Source organism: Canis aureus, chromosome 16 (assembly GCF_053574225.1).
Source record: "Canis aureus isolate CA01 chromosome 16, VMU_Caureus_v.1.0, whole genome shotgun sequence".
NCBI lineage: Eukaryota > Metazoa > Chordata > Mammalia > Carnivora > Canidae > Canis > Canis aureus.
Genome location: NC_135626.1, coordinates 51,555,821 through 51,580,818, shown reverse-complemented (window position 1 = coordinate 51,580,818; position 24,998 = coordinate 51,555,821). Strand labels below are relative to the sequence as shown.

The window sequence follows — 24,998 nt, the reverse complement described above, 5'->3', positions numbered from 1 at the left end:
CCGGATTTAACATCAATTGGGGGTTGATCTCTCGCTTCCAGTTTTTGTCATGAACCCTAAGTAAGCCACTTAACTATCCTGAGTTCGAGTTACTTCGTGTAAAAAAAGGAAAAGGAAAACAAGTAAAAGAAAAACACAAAAACGACACAGCCACCCAAGGAAACCAGAGGATCGATGTAGCAATGCACCCGAAAGCATTCTGTAAATCAGGAGAGCTCTATGAATGCTAGTCTGTTGTCACAGAATTCGGCACTTTGTGCCAGCGGAGTTAGGAATTTCCTACTTGACCCACCTTCAGTGGAGAATTCTGAAACAGATGCTTCTCGTGACATGCCCTTTGTGCTCTGTGAGCATCCCTTGCTGAATAAAACTTGATGATGGCACAGAAACCAGGGCGGGCCACTGCCGCGTTTGGGAAGACTCCTACCGAATACAGGAGGCCGAACTGGGAGAATGCTGTGACCAGAGAGCGCTGCGGGCTGGTCCCGCACCAAATACGTACATGAAATTTCACGCCCAGAAACCAAAACTGCCCGTTCCCTTATATTCCCTAAACCCTCTGCACAGGCAACCCAAGCACTTGTCACTTCGCGAACAGGTTTTCCTCTGGAACCCTAAGATTCGAAAAGCATTAGGAGGCAACAGGCGCTGGCTGTGGAGCGCTGCCCCTCAAAAGTCTCTTGGGGCTGAGCGGCCGCCGAGGTCCCCTCTAGAACCAGGGTGCCTCTCAGCGGAGACTACAAAGCGCTGAGGGGTAAGGCCAGTCTCCAGGGCTCCCGGTCACCCGGTCACCGAGGGGGCGGCCTTCTCCCTGCCCCCTCCATCCTGGCTCGGCTCCCGGGCAAGGCCTCGGCCGAGGGTCCGGACTTAGCTCCCACACCAGCAAGGTTTTATCCCTCTCGGTGGGAACCGCAAAAGACACCGACTCCGCCACCCTCGCGTCACTGCTCGCAAGGTGCCCCCGCGCTGCTTCAAGAGAGGCGGGGCCGGGGGCGGGGCCGGCTCGGCGGGAGTGGGGAGAGCCCCGCCCCGCCCCGCCCGCCCTGGCCCCCCACTCTGCGCGGGTCTCTAACTCTACTTCCCCTCCCGCAGCCCCACCGCGCCAGAGTCCTAGAGCTTCCTTCTTCTCTTCGAGTGAATTTTTAGGGTAGAGTCCAAAGGGTGAGCTTCCAGGATCCCAGCGTACGGTCATCTTTATAGCAACTGGCGTCAGCGGCACTGCCAGAGAAGATGTAGAGTCCCAAGCAGTTAGTAGTTACCTACTGACCTTTAAACATGTGCATTTCTCCGGTCGCCTGGCTGGCTCAGTGGTTGGGGGTTTCCTTCCGCGAGGGCTAGGGCGTGATCCCGGGATGCCAGGATCCGTCCCACCTCGGGCTCCCCTGGGGGAGACCCCTTCTCCCTCTGCCTACGTCTCTGCCTCTCTCTGTGTGTTTCTCATGAATCAATAAAATCTTTAAACATTTTTTGAGATTTCTCAACTCCGTGTGGGAAATGATCTCTAAAGATAGAATACTTTGGCTTAATGCTTTCAGGAGGCACACCTGGGTGGCTCAATGGTTGAGCATCTGCCTTCCGCTCAGGGTGTGATCCTGGGGTGCACGATTGAGTCCCACATCAGGCTCCTTGCAGGGAGCCTGTTTCTCCCTCTGCCTGTCTCTCTGCCCTCTCTCTCTCTCTCTCTCTCTCTCTCTCTCTCTCTATATATATATATATATATATATATATATATATATATATATAAAACAAAATCTATCCCATTTTATTATCCTAAAAATATGACCTTCATTTTTCATGCTAAAAAATGTTTTATGAAGAGTTGCTGATAGAGGATAGTTTTAATGAGTGCTTTTACCTGAGCTTTAAAATAAAAAGTTGGAATTTTTTTCCAACTTTGTTGATGTTTTACTGGTCTGTGAAATCCAAGTGAAGGCCCAGAAGTAGGGATATCAGTGGCCCAAGTGGGACAGTTTAATCAAACAGTGTTGTTAGCTATGTGCAGGACATTCCTCCAACTGCCCCTTTTCTGTCTTTGCATTGTCCTTATGCACGTTTTACTCCGCATTAGCACCTTCAGATCCCAAATAGAGATGCCTTTATTTTCTTAAACATCTAGATTTTAGCCCATTCTCTGAAAGCACCCCCAAATCATTGGCACCTGGCACCATCTCTTGACCCCAGCCAGCACTACTTTCTCCACCTCAATATACAAGACCCTTAGCCCCAACCATTATCTTCTTCGGAATCTTCTTTTACTCTGAAAGTAGTTGGCTTTGGAGGAATAACCGGGATCCTGATACTGTTTTAAACCAAAAATTGTAGATTTTATTACCCATCTCATTATCCATTGTATTCATTGTATGTATCCACTCAATTATTATACCCATTGGTTGAGTATGTCTCCGCTTCTCTGGGTAGCTTATAAACACCTCAAGAACAATAGTTGTGGTTTATTTTCCTTCTTCTAGTGCCTGCCACACTCTTAGATTAGGTACTGGAATATATCTACAATTAAAAATGAACAAATCAACACATTCTTTGCACAAGGAATGCTTTAATAATTATCCAAATATAACAACTTCTTCATTGTGGTCCTCTTGGTTTGCAAATGAGAGTCAGAACCAGAGGCCTGGGCCCAGACAGGTACAAGGAGGAAGCCCGAGAAAACCATTTATTCCTGGGGGCTATGGTCAGGTTTATTGGTAAATGGGAAGGAAAGAAAATAACCTGAAGCAGAGGCAAGAGGAAGGAGAAATGAATTCCTGAGTGAGAAGAGGAGCTCTGGAATGACTCTACGGCAGCCCTGTGTCCTGTCTCATCCCGAGAAACATCCTGTCATCCAGTAGGAGAGTGGCCGGCCTGCACAGTGCAACCTCCATGCTACCCTGTGGAAAGAAAACAGATTGGTTCTTGTTTTTACCACTCAGTAAGCTCCTTCTGCAGCTACATGACCCAGATCTTAGAGCAGTGCTCAGAATCCCCTTCATTCCTAGCTCTCTGCTTTGTCCCCCCTGGCCCTCTGATTCTTCCCTTAAATTTCCCCTATCTGTGGTCTTTGTCCTCTACTTCCCCCACCCGATATGCTTCCACATTTTCAAATCCTTCTCTTCCTCTGAAGTAGGAGAGCACCATTGTAGAAGGATGAAAGATACTAAATAAATTAAAAGGTAAATAAATAAATAATCAATCTCAGGTGCAACCATTGACTCTTCCTCCAGAACAGGTCAGCCCTCATAGCCATCAGTGTCCCTTGTGCGTGGTGTTTCTAGAGTAGGCAAGGCACTTAACTCCCTCCATCCTCACAGACGCCTGGAGGCCAGTTGTAGTCAACTGGCCAGTTGTATATACAGCCAGTTGTATTCTGTGTATATCTGGTTTGAAGCTCAGAAAAGTAAAGTAAACATCCCAATGTCCACCATCGTGGACAAATGCTGACAACTTGGGGGTATCTGCCCAGCTGAGGAGCATTTACATTTACAGAAAATGTTGCTGCCAATTAGCGAGAGGGGACCCTGTGGCAACCATGAAGGTATAGCTCAATTGCTCCCAGGCCTCCAGCTGATGGAGCCAAGCAGGGATCTGCATCCAAACTGAACCCATCAGGTTCTTTATCCCAGGCACTTGGACAGGGACTAAGCCTAGGCAGTCTCTGTTGCTGCTCAGGACATTAGCCCATCCACTTGGGGCAGCCAGAGTCTGTGCTGTGGAATGTGGAGCAGAGAATGCTGCTCTCTACCAAGGAAGTAGTGAAGCAAATGCACCAGGAGGCAGAAACTTGCCAGGAAAAGCTGGCTGACACTTTCCAGCTCTGCTTCCACTACCTTCCTGAGGTCTAGCCGCACCTGTGTAAGCTCAGTGAGACACCTTGTGCCCTCAGGAAACAGCTCCCTCAACTCACTTGAGTTACTTTGTTACTGCATTCAAAAGAGTTTTATTTATTTTTTATTTTTTAAAGATCTATTTTTTTAAAGATTTTATTTATTCATGTGAGACACACAGAGAGAGACAGAGACATGGGCAGAGGGAGAAGCAGGCTCCCTGTGGGGAGTTGGTGTGGGATTCGTTCCCAGGCCCTGGGGATCACCACCTGACCTGAAAGCAGATGATCAACCACTGAGCCACCCAGGTGCCCAAATATTTATTTATTTATTTATTTATTTATTTATTTATTTATTTATTTATTTATTTATTTTGAGAGTGAGAGACAGCCGTAACGGGGTGAGGGTCAGAGGGAGAGGGGAAATCCCAAGCACACTCTGTGCTGAGTGTGGAGCCTGACTCGGTGCTTGAATCATGACTGTGAGATCATGACCTGAGTGGAAATCAAGAGTTGGAGGCTCAACTGACTGAGCCACCCAGATGCCCCCTTCTAAAATAATTTTAGTACATCAGAAAAAGACCCAGGTCCTGGGTATTATAAGTCAGAGTTCCAAGCCCTGCCACTCTCCCACATTTTTCTAGGCTATAAAAGGGTCTAGTCCTTGCCTACTGTGCCTTTCTCTGTCACTACAACCTTCCCAGGGCTCTGGCTGCTAACTTAGTCCCACAGTGTCCTCCTCACCAGTTCTTCATACCCCCTGCTCCAGACACAATCCTTTTTGTACAGCTGATGGCTGAGAGAAGATTGGGGCTCAGTATGTCTGGAAGGGAGAGAGAGAGAGCACCTGTGAGAACAGAGGACTAAGACTGAGGCAGACACCTTGCTCCCGCTTGGCTTGTCCCTGCGCTGGCATGCACCCCCCAGGGGCTGAGTTTTTCCAGATTAGGCAAAGCCTCCTTCTCAGAGGCCTATTTAGACATCCCCACAATGGTGATAGGTAGTGGCCGGGGATGGGGCCAGGAGGGACAGGACAACTGTTTACCCCCATACTTCCTAGTCAGGGTAGATGGTAGTTCATGCCACGTTTGAGGGTTTCTAGGGAAAGGAGATGTCAAAACAGGCAGTATAGAGACCAAGGTAAATCTTGCCTGATCAGGGAGGCTCTTCAGATGAAGAGTCTCGGGATATGAATCAGAGTATGAAAGAGGAGAGAAGGTCCAAGTCATGAACCTATGGAGCCTCCTGGAGCGGCTCTGAGGTGGGCAGTTTGCACTTGGCCTTTAATCAGACATTGGCCAAAGTTTTTACTTGATGGTTAGAGTGGAGCCTTCAGGGCCACCAGCCTGGTATTCGGCACTGGTTCTATGAGCCTCAGTTTGCTCATCTGTAAAGTGGGCATCATAATAGTTTCCATCACATGAAATGCTGGGTGAAATGGGCTCTGTAGGTAAAGTGCTTAGTATATGACACACTCTCAAGAAATGTTGGCTGTTGCTGTTGCTCCTGCTCTGCTATTAACTATGCAGAGCTTTTCTAGAACCCGTACACCAAAGAATCTGCTAAGTAGATGCGCACTACAGCCACTTGTCAAGTCCTCTGCTCAGCAAAAACATTCCTGGACTCCATGGGCAGTCCCTCTGGGGACATTCCCAGGCCTTGAATAGGAAGAGAAGTCCTGTGAGTAGAGCTTTCCCACCCTGGGGCCCTGGCCAGACCTTGACAGTCCGCGTGGCAAATGTTTTCTGAGTGACTCCGGTAATCGTTGCACCAGTAATGGCTGTTGATCTGGAAGATGCCATAGTCGAAGCTGCCGTCTGCGTTTTCATTTACCTTTGATATGTTGAATCTGCTTTCCACAAAAGCCAGACATAGCCCTTTGAACAGGGAGAAGAGGGTTTTTAGAAGAGGGTTTTAGGTTTTTAGGTTTTTAGAAGAGGGTTTCTTTTAGGGTTTTTGAGCTGAAGAAGGAGGGAGATGGAAGAAAGAGGGAGATCAGGAAGCAGATGAAAGAAACAAGGCCTAAGAGGCTGGATGGGGCAAGTGGGCTAGAAACATCCATTAGCTTCTCCTCTCACTGTTCGTGACACCCACCCGCCCCTCAGTACAACCAGTCATCACCCATCTGTCCATTGATGCTTCCTGCACTTAATGATCACCTACTGCATCCCAGGAACTGTACAAAGCCCAGTTTAGGGACATGTAGCTAGGTCAAATGTAGATGCTGCCTTCAAGGGGCCTATAGTACAAGAATGAAGATACATACCTTAAAAAGCCCGAAAACAAGATAAAGGGAGAAAGACAGCACAAGACCAGTGTGTACAAAGTCTGGGCAAAAGGCAGCTATCCCTATCATGGAGTAGGATGAAGCCTTAGAACCCTCTGTTCCCTCTGCCTGGAATGCTATTACCCTAGAAATTTGGGTGGCCAGGTCCTTTGCTTATTGAGTGCTGCTTGATGTTGCCTTCTCAGAGAGGCATTCCTCGACTTCCCCTTCTAGGACAATGTTACCAATCACTCCTCCTGCTTTATTCTTCTGCATGACATTCATCACCACCGAAAGTACTTCATCTGTATGTGTATGTTTATCTCTTGCTTGCCTTTCCCTCTAGAATGTGAACGCTGTAAAGGAAGGGGCTTTGCTCATGTCTATATCCCCAGCACTGAAAATGGTTCCTAGCACATAAGTGCTCATTTAATAATTGTGGAATGAATACGGAATGTTGGGAAGGGCCTCTTGGGGAGGGCTGCCTTTTGAACTTGGCTTTGAAAGACGAATGACAGAAAGATGGCCACCACCTATGGCATGAACAGGAGAGGAGGAGAAATGAGGGGGGTGTGAGAAGCAGCACTCACAGTCATTCAAGGAGTAGCCCTCAAACCCATCCAAGTCCTCCTTGCGCAGCACCCTGGCCAAGTCGCAGCGATTGATGAGGCTGGCCTGATTTATGGCAATGAGGAAGCTGACCAAGGACATGAACAGCACCCTTGTCATCTTTGGAGGAGAGGAGGTACAGTCAAGGGCCTGTGTTTCTGAGGATCTCACAGACGGGCCTCTGGTCTTCTCCCAACACCTGAGGAATCTGGAGAGAGCAGCCACATGTCCCAGCTCACTCACAACTCCCCACATGGCTATTTCTCTTCCCTCTCATTTATCATTATATAGTTGTTTATTATAGAAACTTTTAAATATTTACAAAATAAGAATAGTATCATGAATCTCCATGTACCCATTGCCCAATGTCAACAGTGAAAAACTGAGGCTGATCTCCTTTCATCTATAGGTCTTCAGCCCTTTTAGCTATCCTCACTCTTGTAATGGGCACCCAGCTATGGGCTGTATTTGGGCATAGGGTGGGGAGTGAGGGTGGCAAAGGAGATTAATGAGAACTGTACTTCATTGGTATTTGTGTGTGTGTGTATTTGAACATGTGCTGTGGAAGGGCTAGGACACTAGACACTGAACTCTCCACACCCCACACCCCCAGATACAAGACACATGACTTTTCCCAAGGGCATACACTGCCTTGTGTAATTCCTAGGAAGCTGTTTATGGGTCTAACACTTTCATTTCCACTCAAAGGTACAAATCATAAAGCAAATAAAAGTGACCTCGATGTAGAAATAACCTTCACCTTCACACTTTCTGTGTTTAGGGGAAGGAGGGAAGAGCAAGAGCTCTAGAGTCACACTGCCTACTTTCAAAGACAGGGCTGCTCTGTGACCTCCGGCAATACACTTTACCTCTCTGGGCCTCATTTGTAACATGAAGATATACTAATACCTACTTAAAAGGGTTGTCATGATAATTAAAGGAAATTTGATCTTGGTTTTGCATTCCCCCAAAAGGAAGCAGGACTTTTAGGGAAAAAGTTGATTCTTAGGCTGGAGTAGGAAAGGATATGAGCTAAGTCTGGATTATCTTGTGCTGGGAAGTAAAGAAGGGCTAAAAATATGGATTGGAGCATGTCAAATGGACATGAGAGCTCCAAGGGGTACCCACAGGCTAAATCTGGAACACTATTTTTGGTAACAGCTTTATTGAGATAAAATTCACAATATATATTTCACCAAGCCATACAATCACTTCATTTAAAGCATATAATTCAGGGCAGCCGTGGTGGCTCAGCGGTTTAGCACTGCCTGCAGCCCAGGGTGTGATCCTGGAGACCCTGGATCGAGTTCCATGTCAGGCTCTCTGCATGGTGCCTGCTTCTCCCTCTGCCTGTGTCTCTGCCTCTCTCTCTCTCTCTCTCTCTCTCTCTGTGTGTGTGTGTCTCTATGAATAAATAAAGTCTTTATAAAAAAGTATATAATTCAATAGTTCTTTACTGTGTTTGCAGAGCTGTACAACTATCACCACATCAATTTTAAAACATTTTCATCAACCCAAGAAGAAACCCTATGCCCATTAGCAGTCACTCCCTGTTCCATCTCCCTCCTGCCTCTGGCAATCACAAATCTACTTTCTATCTCTACAGATTTGCCTCTTCAGGACAGCTCACATAAATAGAGTCATACACTATGTGGCCTTGGTCCCTGGTTTCTTTCACTTAACAATGCTTTCAAGATTTATTCATGGCATAGCATGTATCAGGATCTCACTATGGCTGAATCATATTCCATTGTATGAATAGACCTCAATTTGTTCTCTATCATTTTATAGACATTTGGGTTGTTTCTACTTTGGGGCTGTTATGAATGATGGTGCTACAAACAAATTTTCGTGTGGACAAATGTTTTCATTTCTTTGGTCATAAACTGAGGAGCGGGATTGGTGAGTCATATGGTAACTTAAAGTTTAAACTTTGGAAGAATTGGGGCGCCTGGATGGCTCAGTCAGTTGAGCATCCGACTCTTGATTTTGGCTTGGGTCATGATCTCAGGGTCATGGAATTGAGCCCAGGGTTGGGCTCCATGCTCACCAGGGAATCTGCTTGAGATTTTCTCTTCCCCCCCTCTCCCTCTGTCCACTTCCCTCATTCTTTCTCTTTCTCTCTCTCAAATAAATCAATAAATCTTAAACTTTGGAGGAACTGACAGACTTCAAAGTGACTGTACCATTTTCTACTGATATCAGCGGTGTCAGTGTATGAAGTTTCAAAAATTTCCACATTTTCACCGACACTTTCCCATCACAGCTATCCTAATTGGTGTGAAGTGGTATCACCTGGTGGTTTTGATTTGCATTTCCCTGGTGGCTAATGAACTTTTCGTGTGCTCCTTAACCATTTGTGGATCTTTGGGAAAATATCTAGTATTCAGATCCTTTTCCCATTTTTTTTAGTTATTTGTCTTCTTATGGAGTTGTAAAAGTTTTTTACTAGATACATGATTTGCAAATATTTTCTCATAGTCTCTGGGTTACCTTTCACTTTCTTGATTTTTTTCTAAGATTTTATTTATTTATTCACAAGAGACACACACAGAGAGAGAGAGAGGCAGAGACACAGGCAGAGGGAGAAGCAGGCTCCATGCAGGAAGCCCAATGCAGGACTCAATCCCAGGACTCCGGGATCACTGCCTGAGTCAAAGGCAGACGCTTAACTCCTGGGCCACTCAGGTGCCCTTTGATGGTGTTCTTTGAAACAAAGGAATTACATTTTGATGAAGACCAGTTTGTCTATTTTTTCTTTTGTTGCTGTGCCTTTAGTGTCATATCTGCAGAACTAATGCACAGTGGTTTCTAAGGGAATCTAGGACAATTTGACCATCAAAATAAACAACGATAGTGATGGATTATTATCTACTGAATGAGATAGGAATCCATGAGTCCTTAATAGTAATAGACACATAATGGGGATGGGGAAGAACTCTTACTGACAATAATATATGATAAATGTGGAGGTAGTCTTGAAGTTGGAAAGCCACCATTCTGCAACCATCAAAGATTGGTCTGAGCAAGAATCATCAATGGGGGCTAAATCTGAGGTGGTGGGAAGCTTGATGAAGAACTGGATATATACATGCTCTTAAAGTATCTCCCCACAGATCATGTATTAGTTGCATGGGAAAAACAGAAACTATGTAGCAAATAAACCAGACAGTATGTGGACCTTGCAATCAAAATGAACACCTCCAATGAAAGACAGAGAAAGATTCTGTGCCTCCAGAAGTGATACCCCAAGAAGGACACATATATCTTATATGGTATTCTGGCCAGAGATACATAACTTGTATCTAATCCTAAGGAAAAATTGGACAAAGTCAAACTGAGGGAAAATCTATAAAATAACTGGCCTATATTCTTCAAAACTGTCAATGTGATGGAAGCAAAGGATGGGGCTATTTCTGTCACTGTGTGTGTGTGTGTGTGTGTGTGTGTGTGTGTGTTTCCCCTTAAACTAAGTATATGTTCCCAAAGGCAAAGGCCTGTGTTCCTCCATCCCCAGGCTTCAGAGTCAGGCAACTTCTGCTTGGCCAAGATGGCTCCCCTGATGGCCCTGTTTCCTCACAGATGTCTTCTAGGACTCACTCCATACCAGCCTGAGCTTGCGAACATTCTCTTGCTTCTCTCTCTCTCACTCTAGAGTTGCTAGATTTAGCAAATAAAATTAGAAGATGCCCAATTACATTAGCATTTCAGACAAACCACAAATAAGTTTTTAGTATGTCTCATGCAACCCTACTCTACTCTGACTTAGTAGATTCCTTGAGAGACAGGTGTTACTGAGCCTTGGCAAGCAGGGAGCTCTGTCTCTGCCCATGAAGTCCCCTCCCCTCTTAGGGTTTCCTTAGGGGAATACAGTACTTGTGGCAGGTGCATTCCCACACCCTTCCAAAGCTTACCTCTCTCCTAGCCTTCTCTGACCCCAGGTCCCAGACAGCCCAGTGTTTTCCTAGAGAGTCATTAGAACAAAGCCTCGTCCACAGGACCTATACTCTAGCCCCACCCAGTTCACAGCTCCCCATGTTCTAGGGAAGGTGGGAGTGCTGGGCCAGCCTGCCTTCTGGAACCCCAGTTCTGTGACATCATCATTCTCCTGGAAATACTCTGGTCTTAACCATGCAAATTGAGGCCCACTCAAGCTTCCAGCAGAAAGTACACATGGGTCTAGGACTGGTGATAACTGTGAAGAAGACCACTGGGTGGGGCAGGGCAGAGTGCTCTGGTTGTTCTATCTGCCCACTACCCTTCCCTTTGGTGAAGGTGAACCTTTGGGGGTAGCTCCTTCCCCCATGGGGTAAAGTAGTGGAAGCTGCCAATCACAGAGCCCTGAGCTCCAGGTGACAGGGGGTGCCTATGGCCCCACTGCTATATTTTGAATTGAAACTAAATTGAGCAACTCAGCTTCTCACCGGAGGCCTTCAGGTAGGAGGCCAGAAGCTGACGGTTTGGAATCATATGGCTATAGCCCATTTGAAAGGATAAACCTTCTTGGAGAGAGAGCAGAGTCCACACAGGATGCCAATCCTAGAGTTCACCCTTCCCATACTTAACCTTATCACAATCCTGTGATTCATGAAATATCCTTTCCTGCAGAAAGGAGTTTAAATTGGGTTTCTGTCACTTGCAGCCAAGGGAGACCCGCCTAGTAGAGAGAACAGGGTTAACTATCCGGGAACTGGGGACCCAACGACCTGTCACCTCCCCATGAAGTTTGCACATCTGAGTGTCATCAGTCACCAAAGAAATGAGAGATACTTCCAACTGTAGCAGAAAGGAAGCAAAGGAAAGTTTTCTGACTGATGGGCACTCTACCCTCTGAAGCAGGGTGGCAGGGCCGACAGAAAGTAGGAAGAGCTTGTGGGTGGGCGGTGCCGCCCTGTTCCTTCCACCTTGAGACTTCCCTTCCCAGCAGGGCAGCAGGACATTGCACTTGGGCTAACAACGTTGGGGTGAATAACAAACATATACCTAGTATACCTACTAGAATTAGTAGCATTATGTTTGAAGTCTAGATACAGGAGCCGTGGCGGCGGGGGGGGGCCTGCGCTGCGCAGGAGCGTGGGCTCTGCGAGCGCATACTGCGCATCCCTGCGCTGCTCCTCCCCTCCCCGGGGCGCTGGTCTCCTCCCGGGCCGGGCGGGGCTCCTCCCAGGGCGGGGCGGCTCCTCCCGGGTCCGTGGCTCCTCCGGGGCCAGCCGGGTTCCTCCCGGGGCTGGGCGGCTTCTCCCGGGCCTGTGGCTCCTCGCGGGCCGGCGGGGCTCCTCCCGGGGTGGGGGGCTCCTCCCGGGTCCGTGGCTCCTCCCGGGGCGCGGGGCTCCTCCCAGCGGCGGCTGCCCTGGAGCTGGCGGGGCGCGTGCGGAGCAAAGGCAGTCCTCGCCGCAGAGGCGGAAAGCATTACTTCTCAAAAGCGTATTTGCAAAGATTTTATTTTCAAAGTCAAAATATGCAAGAGCGGGCAGTATGATGAACCCTCTATACCCATGGTTAGTACACTATTCGGATTTTCTTCGTTTTGAATCAATGTTGGGCCTTTTAATCGTCTAAAAATGCCCCTTTAGGGGGCACCTGGGTGGCTCAGCGGTTGGGCGTCTGCCTTGGGCTTAAGTCATGACCCCGGGGTCCTGGGATCCACTCCCGCATTGGGCTCCCCACAGGGAGCCTGCTTCTCCCTCGGCCTGTCTCTGGGTATTTCATCAATAAATAAAATCTTTTTTTAAAAAATGAAAAAAAAAAGTCTAGATACAGATACAAATTTGAATAATGTGTAATGTGGTTTATGTGATATCGCAAACATTTCCTCAGCTTCCATTTACAACCGAGGCAGATACTAATACAAATTCACGTGTAGCACCAGAATCACAAATAGGAACATGAAATATGAAGAAATTGTACACTCAGAGCCTACTAGAAAATGACACTTCTTTGTGCTCAAATCTATTGCATTCAGGCTGAGAGGAAAGACCTGACAAGTTAATTAATTTGTCTTTTCTCTTACCTAAGTTCTTCTCTGCTCAAGGTCTCTGCTCTCTGAGATAGCACCTGGCAAGGGTTCTGTTAAGCTTTTGTTAAACCTTTCTATGCAGGTGCATGTTTTCTCCCATCTACATAGAGTAAGATGTGAAACATCCACCTGGGGCCTGAATGTTGTTAGTCATGAGCATAGAGCTTTAGGGTTAGATCTTGCTGTGCCAATGCTGATGATCTAAAAGGAAACATGCAGGTCCCCTGGGTGGCTCAGTGGGTGAACATCTTCCTTTGGCTCAGGTCGTGATCTTGGGGTCCTGGGATTGAGTCCCCCATCAGGATCACTGAGGGAAGCCTGCTTCTCCCTTTGCCTATGTCTCTGCCTCTCTCTCTGTGTCTCTCATGATTAAATAAATAAAATCTTAAAAAATAAATAAATAAAGGAAATATGCCTCCCTGATAGTCAGCCCTGTGAGAAAGAAATCTCAGTGAGCTGAAATCTAGCTGTGCCCACCTTCTCTGCTCTCTCTCAGTCCCCAAGCATCAGGCCACACAGCACTGTAAGTAACCCTTGGAGTGGCAGACTGCTGGGCTTTGGAGCCAAACTGAAGCTTCTGGCCAAGTGGGTTTACGTTAACTGTACGTATAGATGAAGTGTCTGACTACATCATCGTATGTTCTATTGTGATCATGCCTGAGCACTTACATGGAATTTACCTGCTATTTTATTACTTTCCTTCAGCTTCTCTTATATTTAGGGCATTATGTTGATTTTTAAAAATTACCATCATTCTGAATGGATAAACAAAGGGTAGTACACTCATATAATGGAATGCTACTCAGCAATAAAAAGGAATGAACCATCAGTACACCCACCAACATGGATACATTTGCAAAATAATGCTGAAAGAAGCCAGAGCAAAAAGAAAGAAGTATATACTGCATGGTTCCATTTATAAGAAACTCCAGAAAATGTAAACTAATCTAGAATGACAGAAAGCAGATTACTAGTTGCTTGGGATTGGGGGAAGCAGGACAGGACAGAGGAATGAGTTATTGAGTGGCATAAGGAAACTTTTGGTAGTGAGGAGATGTTCACTATCTTGATCAGGATGGTGGATTCATGGGTACATACATGTCAATAATTAACAAATCGTACACTATAAACATGTCATTTACCTGGATACCAATTACATGCCAATACCTGAATAAGGTATATTATAGTTACACGCAATATAATTTTATGAAAAGGGAGTTGTGAGTCTGCCATGGTTGAGAACCCCAGCGACAGGCCAATTGGGATGGGGGCGGGGAGGCTCCCATCGTTGTCCTCAGGCCAACTCCCGGTGCAATCTATCCAGTGGCCACTAGAGGCCAGCAGCGACCCACATACAGGATGTGTGGGTTGCTGGTCACCAATATTTTTAATTCCCTCCTCTGTGTTCTGCAGGTGAAGAGGTGGACCTTATCATCTCCACCATATAGTAGAGCTGATATTTGGGCTGTCGTCTCCTTGGGTCCTGATTCCACCTTGTTGGTCCCTCAAGCCAGGACAACTGTGCTACCATATCTTGTGAAAGTGCGTCCAGTCTCCAGTGGGGCAGCTAAGCTAGCCATAGCTCCAGGCCAGTTAGCTGCAGGGCTGACACTGAGTAGCTGGAGATGGCACCAATGTCTTGTAATTCTCAAGATGCCTTTGGAAGACCTCCCGGGCCTGGAGTAGCCTCTGTATGGGCTTTCCACTTTCCCTGGAACCCCACCATTGTAAAACAAGACAAGATGCCATTAGCCAACCAAGCTAAAGAACAAAGCACTGGAAAGATTTTTACAAGGGAAAGTGTAATTGTGTAAAGAAGGTGTAATGGGGGCAGCCCTGGTGGCGCAGCGGTTTAGCGCTGCCTGTGGCCCGGGGTATGATCCTGGAGATCCGGGATCGAGTCCCACATCGGGCTTTCTGCATGGAGCCTGCCTCTCCCTCTGCCTGTGTCTCTGCCTCTCTCTCACTCTCTCTGAATGAATAAATAAATAAATCTTAAAAAAAAAAGAAGGTGAAATGGGGGCGGGGAAGAGATGGTGGAACACCCAGGGAATGCTACAATGGAGGCTTCCCTGTAAGAACTATTGCTAACACATGCCGAGCCCTCCCAGTGTGTGAGGCATGACGTCAACCATTGTATGCATTGTATGCAGTGAGCCATTTTGTCCTCACACCACTCTTGTGAAATTAGTTGCTGAGATGTTAAGTAACTGGCCCAAGATCACAGAACTAGTGGGAGGTAGAGCAAGGATTTGAATCCAGGTTTGATACCAACATAATGGGTTTAGTTGTTACTCTATCCATGCTCATTTTAACACCATGGTCTTTCTTTCTCTTTGGGGCCAGGGTGTTATTTAGTTCCTGTGTTAAACTGGTTGGTGTTGGTAGCAGGTGGTTGTTATTTTAGTTGTACCTCCTGAAGATAAAGCTCTTGATGCTTCAAGAGAATTTTAAGCCTCTCTGAGGGTCCAGGAGGGAAATCTTCCCTCCTTATTTGCTGAGCACTTACACTGTGTAAGATTCCATGTTAAAACTGGTACTTTCACAGTGATGGTACTTGAAGGGCAGGTGGGCAGAGGCCAGCAACAAGGAATCGAGGGGCAGGTGACCTGTAGCCATGCAGTGTTCATTTGTGCCCACAGGAGTGCGTCATAGGCAGCAGTCCCACACCTCAACTGGAGTCCTGAGCAGATAACCAGATCAAGATACAGGTCAAGAGAACTCCCCAGGATGCCCAGTTATGAGAACAAGGCCAAAGCAGCCTGGTGAGCAGATACTCATGCCCATGGTTTTTGGGTAATTGAAGTCTTCCAGAGGTTTCTCTCCTGGAGAAAACACCCCACCTTGGATCATGCAGCTTGATTCTCCAAGCAAGGTGCCTCAAGGAGGTGGTCTCTTCTGTTCTAGGTTCTGCAGGGGTCATCAGCTCTGGGCTTCTGCCCATCCTGCTGCTTCTATGCTTCTATGGCCACACAGTGGGGTGGATACAGGTACCAAGTAAAGGCTACACATGTGAAGACAAAGCAAAAGGAGGCCAAAGCTAAACATTGGGTCCATTTGCTTCATTTCATAGATGGGGAAACTGAGGTCTGGGGAGGTGAAAGGACTCAAGTGAGCTAATGGTCAAGCTGGGGGTAAGACACCCAGCAGTCTTTCCTCCCCCACTCCCCAGCCATATTTTATTTATTTTTTTTAAATTTTTATTCATTTATGATAGTCACAGAGAGAGAGAGAGAGAGAGGCAGAGACACAGGCAGAGGGAGAAGCAGGCTCCATGCACCGGGAGCCCGATGTGGGACTCGATCCCGGGTCTCCAGGATCGCGCCCTGGGCCAAAGGCAGGCGCCAAACTGCTGCGCCACCCAGGGATCCCCAGCCATATTTTATAATAGCTCCCTGCTGCTGGGTGCTTCTCTGCACTTTGTCAATTATTATTCACACATTATCTCTCTATTTCTTAAAACAATAATCCTTTAATATTGTAACATATTCAGTATCCAAATTTCCAAAGATGTCATGTCAAAAAGCATTTTCAACAGTTTGATTTATCAAGATGGAAATAAGAATGCACTCAGTTGTGGTTGGTTGATGTCTCTTCAATCTCTCTTAATCCATAGGTTCTCTTTCATCCTTCTCTCTTTCCTTGTGATGTATCATTGAAGAAGGCATGTCATGTATACCATAGATTGTCCAGAGTCCAGGCTTTGATTATTGCAAATCCATGATGTAGTTAAACATATTGCTCTGTTTTCTGTATTTCCTGTATTTGAGCCTAGAAGTTTGATCAGATTAAGATTGGGGGGGGGGGGTAATACTACTTCATACTAGGTGTTGTGTTCTCCCACAGAAAGGACCTAATGTCTAGTTAGCTTCCTTCTTATGACATTAGCAGCTCTTGATGCTCAATGCCTACAGCCAGTAATTCCCTGGGGGTTAAACATGGTGGCATCCCATCATTTCTTCTTCATTTATTAGCTGGATTACTTCTATAAAGAGAAACTTCCCTCATTTACTCTCAGTTCCCCAAGGGATTATCTCGTAAATTCTGTGAGAATTCTGGGTACATGTGATTATCTCCACTTCCGTGTGAGCAAACTGAGGTCAGTGGAGTTAAGAGAACTGTCACCAGAACTGTCCAGCTGAGCCCCGTGCAACTCACGAAATCATAATAAATAAACAGGAGTTGTTTTATGGCCCCAAGTCAGGCAGAGCCCATGAGTAGCTAGCAAGGTTGAAGAGCTCCCGGGCCCTTTACTCCCTCCATAAGGAGACAGATTTGCAGAGTCATAAACATCACCCAATTCAGCCTTTTCATGCTCAGATGGGGGAGCTGAGGGCTGGAGATGGTAATGACTCATGCAGGCTTGCACAGGTAGCCAAGGTAATGGGCATATTGTTAAAGGAAACCTCTGAAAATTCTTGTGATGAGTTCCAGTGTCTTTGATGGCTGTGTCTGATGCTCTCATTCTACAGCCCACTTGTACCCGCAGCACCAGGCCTGCCTCTCAACCTCATCTTACTGTTGTGTCCCCAGGAAGCATCTGTTGAATGGATAAATGAAGGTACCCTTGTCTTTATATCTCAGGAACTGGTTGCTCCTGAACCTGTCCACAGGGGAAGGTATTATAGGCACTGGCCCTGCTATAGATGCCCAGAGAGCAGCCAGTCAGGCACAGGGCAGGAGCCAAGGGTAAGGGGATGAGAGGGAAGCAGGGCTCACTCCAGGAAAGCAACTGGAGTAATAGGCTGTCTTTCACCTTGGCAAGAGGGAAGTCCAGCAACGCAAAATCCTGTGGGCGGCATGGATGGGGTGCACCAGCAGGTGGCCGGGTGCAACCACGGAGATGAGGTAGGGGGCAGAACTCCAGTCTGTAGGAGGAGCAAGCCAGGACCCTCATCCTCACACTAGGCGGGGACTCGGGCCAAAGGTCAAGTCAGAAGTCCTGAATGGTGTCAGTTAGGATTCAGTTGGGTTGATAGGAATGGAGAACCCCAAATGTCGTTGGCTCAAATAGCGTAGAAGCTCATTTCTCCCTCATGTTAAATGCCCTGAGGGAGTCAGTTCACAGCCAACAGGATGTTCCATGGAGCAAAGATGACAAAGGGCTCACCCATCATGTTGCTCTTTTACCCTAAAGCATGACTTTTGTTCCATAGCACAATCTGGCTTCTGGAACTCATTCTTTTCATGCCTTATCCCAAGCAGCAGGAAAGAACAGTGGGAAAAGAAGAGCACTTTCCTTTTTAGGGCAATTCCCGGAATTGTGCAGACTACTTCACTTACATTCTATAGGCCAAAACTGAGGCACCTGATGACACCTAGATGCAAATGACAATGGGAAATATAGTTGTCATCTCACACCTCCAGGGGCCCAGCAAAAAACTGGAGAGTCTGTGAGTGAAGACCAGAGAAGACGTGTCCAGTGACTTGGATTATGATACAAGGCCAAAGTGAGCAGAGGATGCAGAGCTTAGGCCCAGACGCTGGACCATAGCTGCTCACATTCCTGTTGTCCTAGGTCCTGGGACTGAGGCAGCATGAGGTCGTATGAGTCTAGCTGTGGCGAGTAGGGAGCTATAGAGCCTAGCCATAGGGCCTGACTGTTGATGAGTACTGCCGCTGCAGCAACAGTGGGCATTCTGTAGCTAAGCATGGCACCAGCCCACGAAGAAGCATCAGCAGTAAGAAAGCAGGTGTGCTTGTTGCCAAGGACAGGAGCACCCTCAAAGGCCAACAACTACTTGATGCCATGAAAAGCATCCTCAAGATTGAGGAGTCCAGGGCCACAGACGGCCTTTTCCCAGGGGACAGTGAAGTAGCTGATGACAACTGCTTTTTTTATTTCCTTAATTAAAAATTTTTTACTATAGAGTAACACATAGAAAAGCACACAAATCATAAATGTACAATGCGACAATTTTCACAGAAGTGAACACACCCAAGTATCCAGCACCCAGATCAAAAAGTAGAACATTACCACAACCCCAGAAGGCCTTAAGTATCCCCTTCCAGTCACTATCTTCTCCCCCCTGCTCCTAACTCCACCCTTTCTCCCCCCGCACTGCTAGCATTTAGAAAAACTTTCCAGGCGATTCCATAGTTAATGCTGAGAATCAGTGCTTTTTTTTTTTTTTTTTAAGATTTTATTAGGGGCAGCCTGGGTGGCTCAGCAGTTTAGCGCCGCCTTCAGCCCAGGGCATGATCCTGGAGACCCAGGATCGAGTCCCACATGGGGCTCCCTGCGTGGAGCCTGCTTCTCCCTCTGCCTGTGTCTCTGCCTATGTCTCTCTCTCTCTCTCTCTTTCTCTCTCTCTGTCTCTCATGAATAAATCTTTAAAAAAAAAAAAGATTTTATTGCTTGTGTTCTCTCCCTCTCAAATAAATAAAATCTTTAAAAAAAAATAATGGTTATCAAACTTGGCTGCATATTAGAATCACATAGGAGAATGTCTGCCTTTTGAAGTAGAAGGTGGGACAGAGATAGCTAAGCAGGCAGTATGGTGCAGGGGAGAAACTTGAGAGCCAGAGTGGGCTGCCACTTACCAACTGTGTGACCTTGAATGAGTTCCTTCACCTCTCTGAGCCTCACCTATGAAATGGGAATCCTATCACAGGCCCTGCGGAGTTGAGACTAAGAGAGAGAGAGAGAGAGAGAGAGATAGGCTGTAAGCACAGGCCCAGGTAGGGTCAATATATGGCAGCCACGACTGTCATTTTTAAAGGTGAGCAACCCCAGGAAGACCAAAAGCCCTTCTTTATGCAGATGGGACCCAATCTGGGGATAGTGGACACAGGTTATATTGAGAAGACAGACAGCAGGTAGTGTTGATGAGAAGCCAGGGCCTTTCTGGGGAGCACAGGAAAATTCTAGGGGCAGCAGAGGTTCCAAGCCAGACCTGGGAAGTGGTGGGTGGGCCGGCACAGCTGCAACAGCACCAGGGAGCAGCAGTTGTGGATACCCTGGACAGGCTCAGTTTGGGCAAAGCCGATCCTTTTCCTTCAGCAAGAACAAGGAAGCTGACTGCTGCAGGCTCTGACTCTGTGAGCTGCCTATGCAGAAAGAAGCAAACTTTTTTAAAAAAAGATTTTATTTATTTATTCAACAGAGAAAGAGAGCACACGCAGGGGGAGTGGGAGAGGGAAAAACAGGCTCCCCACAGAACAGGGAGCTTGACACAGGGCTCAATCCCAGGAATCTAGGATCATGACCTGAGCCAAAGGCAGATGCTTAACCAACTGAGCCACCCACCCAGGCACCTGAGAAAGAAGCCGACTTGGTTGAGCACACACCTTGCGCCAGAAATTGTACATTCATGCCTTTGATTCTGTGATGTGGGCACACTCGCCCCATTTAACATTTGAGGGGCTTAACCCCTGCTGCCTAACTCACAGAGCCCTGGTGTCTCCATGAGCCTGGGACCTGCCTCTCTGCCGGGCTGAAATGACAGTACCCTGAGGGTGTGCTGTGTACACACGTGACCCAGGAACACCTCCCTTCATCAGGTGCTCATCTCTGTATTTTTTTTTCCAAAACAAGAAGGATATTTTTAAGCTATCTATTTTCATACTTGTTACAAGGTATAATGTTCATTGTAAAACATACAGAAAATACAGGTAACCAAAAAGAAAAAAAATTAAAGTGCTTCATAGCCACATGGTACAGAGATGAGCCCGGTCAGTGTTTCGGCATCCATTGTTCATATATGTGAGTCTGTGTATGAGTTCCGGTAGAAAGGACCAAAAAGGGATCATATGGTACACTGTTAGGTAATGTGCTCTTTTTCCCTTAACAATATATAGTGGCCATATTTCTACGTCAGAGAATATCCCTCTACAGCAGCAGCTCCGTATTAGAACCCCCTGGGAAAGCTTAACAAATATTAATGTCTGTGCTCCACCCAGACATGGATTCATTTGGTCAGGGATGGGGTTGGACTAGGGAGGGACTTCTAGACTCCCTAGGTGGTTCCAATGTGTAGCCAAGTTTGAGAGCTGCAGCGTCATTTTTCAACAGAGGCTTTGCGTTCTATTTGCTGAAGGGATGCACTATAATTTGACCAATCCCTTTTGCTTAAACATTTAGATTGGTTCCAATTTTTCATCATTAAGAACCAGAGTTAGCAAGTGTTTCCTGTAAAGAGCCAGATAATACATGTTCTGATTTTTGGGGGGCCTGAGGTGTGTGTTGCAATGATTTAATTCTGCCGTTGGAGTGCAAAAGTAGCCATCATGCATAAAGGAATTTATTTGTTTGTTTTAAATAAAACTTTATTACAAAAACAGGTGGTGGCTAAATGTAGCCCAAGGGCCATAGTTGGCTGACTCCTTTATAAATAAAGCTGCAGTGAGTTTCCTTAAAGCTAAACTTTCTAGTATTGAAATGATCATTTTCTCAGGACAGTGATTTTATACTGTTTATTTTTAGAAGTTGGACCCTTTTTCAAATGAAACTTTAAGTAGAACTCATGTTAACAACAGGTCAGAGAAGGATTGTTGTTAGCTAAATATATTTTACAAATGCAAATGTACGTTGCATATTTAGAAAGTCAGTTCGGGATTGTAGATGATGGTAACGATTTTTTTTTTTTTTTTTTCTGATCAGCCTCAGCACCTGTCGCATTCAAATCAAAGTTTTGCAGAACCAACATAACATCTCTACGGAACCCTAGTGTTCCACAACGGACACAATTTGAAAACCACTGCAATAAGATAAATTCCTGGTGTAAGTGACCAAAAGTCAGCTGGAGGAAGCTTAAGTCATAAAAAGGGATTTAATGGCCTATATTACCAAACTGTGGGAGAGCTCAGGGTCCTACTTACTGGGACTTTCTCTTAAACCTGTTAAGCAGTGGTTCCCTCTTCCCCTCTGCCAGCCCCGGGCAACCATCAATCTACATTCTGACTCTATGGACTTATCTATTCCAGATATTTCGTGTAAATGGAATTGCACAATACGTGATCTTTTGTGTCTGGCTTCTTACACTTGGACGTAACATTTTCAAGGTTCATCCATGTTGTAACAGGTACCAGTACTTCATTCCTTTGTTTGAGCAAGATCCCACTGTATGGAGAGATCACACTTGGCTTGCCCATTCATCTGTTGATGGATATTTGGGCTGTTTCCACCTTGTGGCTATTGTGAACGGTGCTGCTATGAACATGTGTGAACATGCATTTGTACCAGTTTTCCATCCTTCTGGGAATATGCCTGTGAGCGGAGTTGCTCATCATTACCATTTGCCTGGTCAGTTGCAGTCCTCCAAACTGGCCTCCACATGGTTGTGAGGGTCATCCTTTTCCTTTTCAAAAGCACTATTTTCCTTCCTATAAATGAACATGCTTCTTTTAAAGCTATACATGTTCATAGTCAAAATTTTGAAAAATACATAAAAGAGTGAGTATGAGTGTGTGTGCGTGTGTGTGTGCGTGTAATACAGGGGATTATAACTGACATCTATGAATTTAATAAAGTCTCTAGCATTCTGGTGCCCACCCAGTCTTTCGCCTCCTCTCCTGACCATCGTCTGTACTACCACCCATCCCTGGGGCTCTGCCACCATGGCCCGGTGTTCCTGTGGGCTTCTGAGCCATAGCAGATGCTGTTTCTCTATGGGTTGCCTTTCCCTGCCTAAATTCTCCGACTCAGATCTCCCTGTCACTGCTCCCCCAGCATGTCATACTTACTTGAAAGGAGCCGAGAACAGTGTGCCCAGAACCGTGAGAAAGGGAGGCTGATCCATGTGGGATGCTGTTGGGTTCTTCTGCTTGACTCTAAAGTGACACTGATCCTTACTTCTCCCCAATCTGCCTCTGAAATATGCCCCACAGCATCTGAGCCTAGCAGGGAACCTCAGACTCCCCCAAGCCTTGTCTTTAGGGGTTGGCATCTTGCTTCGTTCCCCTGTTGTGACAACTGGCAGTGAGGCTGGTGCACAAATGGACAATCCAGAAGGATCTTTCTCTTCCTTTTTCCTTCCTCTGGGCTTGTTCTTTCAACTCGGGAAGCCAGATGCTTTGGAGTTTAATTACATGCTGCAGTTGGAAGCTCAGAATGTCAGAGCTGGAAAGGAAGAACCTTATTATAAATAATAGCTACCAGCATTTATTGAACATTTACTCAGTGCCAGGCCCGTTTCCAGGCATTACCCCATTCAGCCTTCCCGACAATTTCAGCGGCAGGTGCTGTCATCATCCCTGTTTTACAGGGAAGGAAACAGACATTAGGGAGATCACAGGGCATTTCCCAAGCTGTGCTGAGTGGTACGTAGTGCAAAAAAATATTACTTTGTTTTAGTTAAATGCTGCATCCTGCATCCTCCCTGGGAAATTCATAATGCACATCAACATATTAATGGCCCTGAGAAGTCCTGTATTGATCAGACCTCTTTAGGTCAATGTCACCTCTGTTGAGTAGTTTGCAGAATGCAAGTATTAACATGCTTCTTATTTTATGGATGGGGTCATGGAGGCCCAGGCAGGGCTTTCAGTGCAGACCAGGCACAGATCTTGGGCTCCATGTTCTCTGAACCCCACAGGAAATGTAGAGCAGAGGAAGGCAGACTATGGCCCATCTGACCCACACCTGTTTTTGTAAGTATAGTTCTATTGAAGATGATTTGATCCAGGTCCCTTGATTTATAAATGAGCCAACTGAGGACCAGGGAGGATGGCTGACTTGCTCATGGTCACACAATTAGGAGCAGAGGCAGAAATAGACCCAAGATCTCCAGAATCCAGGTATTCTCCAAAATACAAAACAGACAGGTGGTGGGAGGTGAGGGGCAGGAGGCGGGGTGTGAAGCTACACGATCCCTGTGATACCTGTCTCTCTTATCTTCTGCAAGGTACATACACAGGCACGGCTCCCTTTCTACACTACACAGATCCCTCCTAGGGGTCTCCCCCTCCTGCTCTTTGGGTAAAGCTCCCATGGCCTGAACTGCCTGCACCCCCCTCTGCCACGACCACCTGCTCTCTACTTCGTGGGGGTGGGGGGAGGCAAAGGCTGAACTGGGTAATAGCATTTATTTTAATTCTGTGAGAGATGCAGTAAAACAGTATTAACGTCCCCTCTGCCTGTGTGAAACATGAGATCATTTGGACAGGAACCTGGCAGAAGGCAACCTTTGCCCGCTCCGGGGAGAGTTTGCCAAACAAATGAATAATAAATAAATAAATAAATAAATAAATAAATAAATAAATAAAGTCCAAAGGTTCTTCGACTTCCCTGAAGTATGTTATGCAATGGTCATCTATTTACATTTTTCACCTGTGTGTGTGTGTGTGTGTGTGTGTGAGAGAGAGAGAGAGAGAGAGAGAAAGTAGTTTGAAGATGCAGATAAAATCATTCTTATCATTAAAATGGCTCATGCATAGGGCACTTTTTACTCTTGTTTGAAATGTGAATGATTTAAAATATCTGTAGATTTAAATATTTTAGTTCAGAAAGGTCCATCTAGTAAGTGGTACTAATTAAGGAGGTTTTATTAATCCCTGAATCTAGGGGAGGGAGGCATCTAACTGACCCTGGGTGGCCACAGCATGCCAGAAAGCTAGAGGTTCATCTAGAAACAGCTGCTGGAGACAGCAGGGCATAAACAGTGGCCTCAGGGTGGAGGTTCTTCCTGGGACAGCCAGACTGCCCAGATGGCCTTTCCAGAGCTGGGAGATGCAGACTTGTCACTGAGGTGGAGGGTAAAAATAGTCCTGTGTGGGTGGCAGCTGGGCCCAGAGGCACCGGCTTCCTTGTCTCTAGAGTAGGAAGGCAGCCCAGTTGACAGATAACTTCTTAGGCTCCTCAGGCCTTCCCCCAGCTCTGGGGGCTGGGGACGGGGTGTCCTTCCTTAACAATGAAGCTCATCCACAAACCCCTATCCACACGCCAGGTGCTGGAAAGAGCTGGGGTCGGGTTTTAAGGTAGCAAAGGGCTTATATCCCGGCTGTGTCCAGCAGTGTGTCCTCCGGCAAAACCTCTCTCCTTCCTGGGCCTCCATTTTCTCATCTGTCAAATGGGGCTAATGATTTCTCTCTCTGTAAGGTGGCTGTGAAGCTTAAATAACAAAGACAGCGAGCACATTTTACACTGCCACCTCTCTTATATGACCCTCTCCCTCCTACCAGTTGCTCACTATCCAGCACATTCTTTAAGAGTGGCTCTGAGGCAAGCCAGCTGCCATGTCAGCCCCATAGAAAGGTCTACATATACTGGAACTGAGGCCTCGAGACAACAGCCACGTCAGTCATCTTGGCAGCTCGGTAGCCAGTCCTCTACCCCCAGGCAAGCTCCCTGG

At 46.6% G+C, this 24,998-nt stretch overlaps 1 protein-coding gene across 1 annotated transcript; it reads right to left on the bottom strand.

The window, feature by feature from the left end:
• Window positions 1–2,534: 2,534 nt before the first annotated feature.
• Window positions 2,535–10,766, bottom strand: LOC144286915 (lysozyme-like protein 6). The gene is made up of 5 exons (XM_077854061.1): window positions 10,607–10,766; window positions 6,674–6,900; window positions 5,536–5,694; window positions 4,562–4,640; window positions 2,535–2,885 (listed from the first exon to the last, which is right to left on the bottom strand). The coding sequence occupies exons 2-5, from the start codon at window positions 6,810–6,812 to the stop codon at window positions 2,816–2,818; spliced, it is 447 nt and encodes a 148-aa protein (XP_077710187.1). The 5' UTR covers window positions 6,813–6,900; window positions 10,607–10,766; the 3' UTR covers window positions 2,535–2,815.
• Between the last annotated feature and the right edge of the window lie 14,232 nt (window positions 10,767–24,998).

Excerpts from the sequence above, each read along its gene's own strand:
- LOC144286915 (XM_077854061.1), bottom strand. The coding sequence starts at position 6,812 with ATGACAAGGGTGCTGTTCATGTCCTTGGTCAGCTTCCTCATTGCCATA. Across the intron at positions 5,695-6,673 it reads GGGCTACTCCTTGAATGACT|GGCTATGTCTGGCTTTTGTG; the intron begins GTGAGTGCTGCT and ends CCCTGTTCAAAG. Across the intron at positions 2,886-4,561 it reads GCAGGGGGTATGAAGAACTG|GGTAGCATGGAGGTTGCACT; the intron begins GTGAGGAGGACA and ends TTCTTTCCACAG.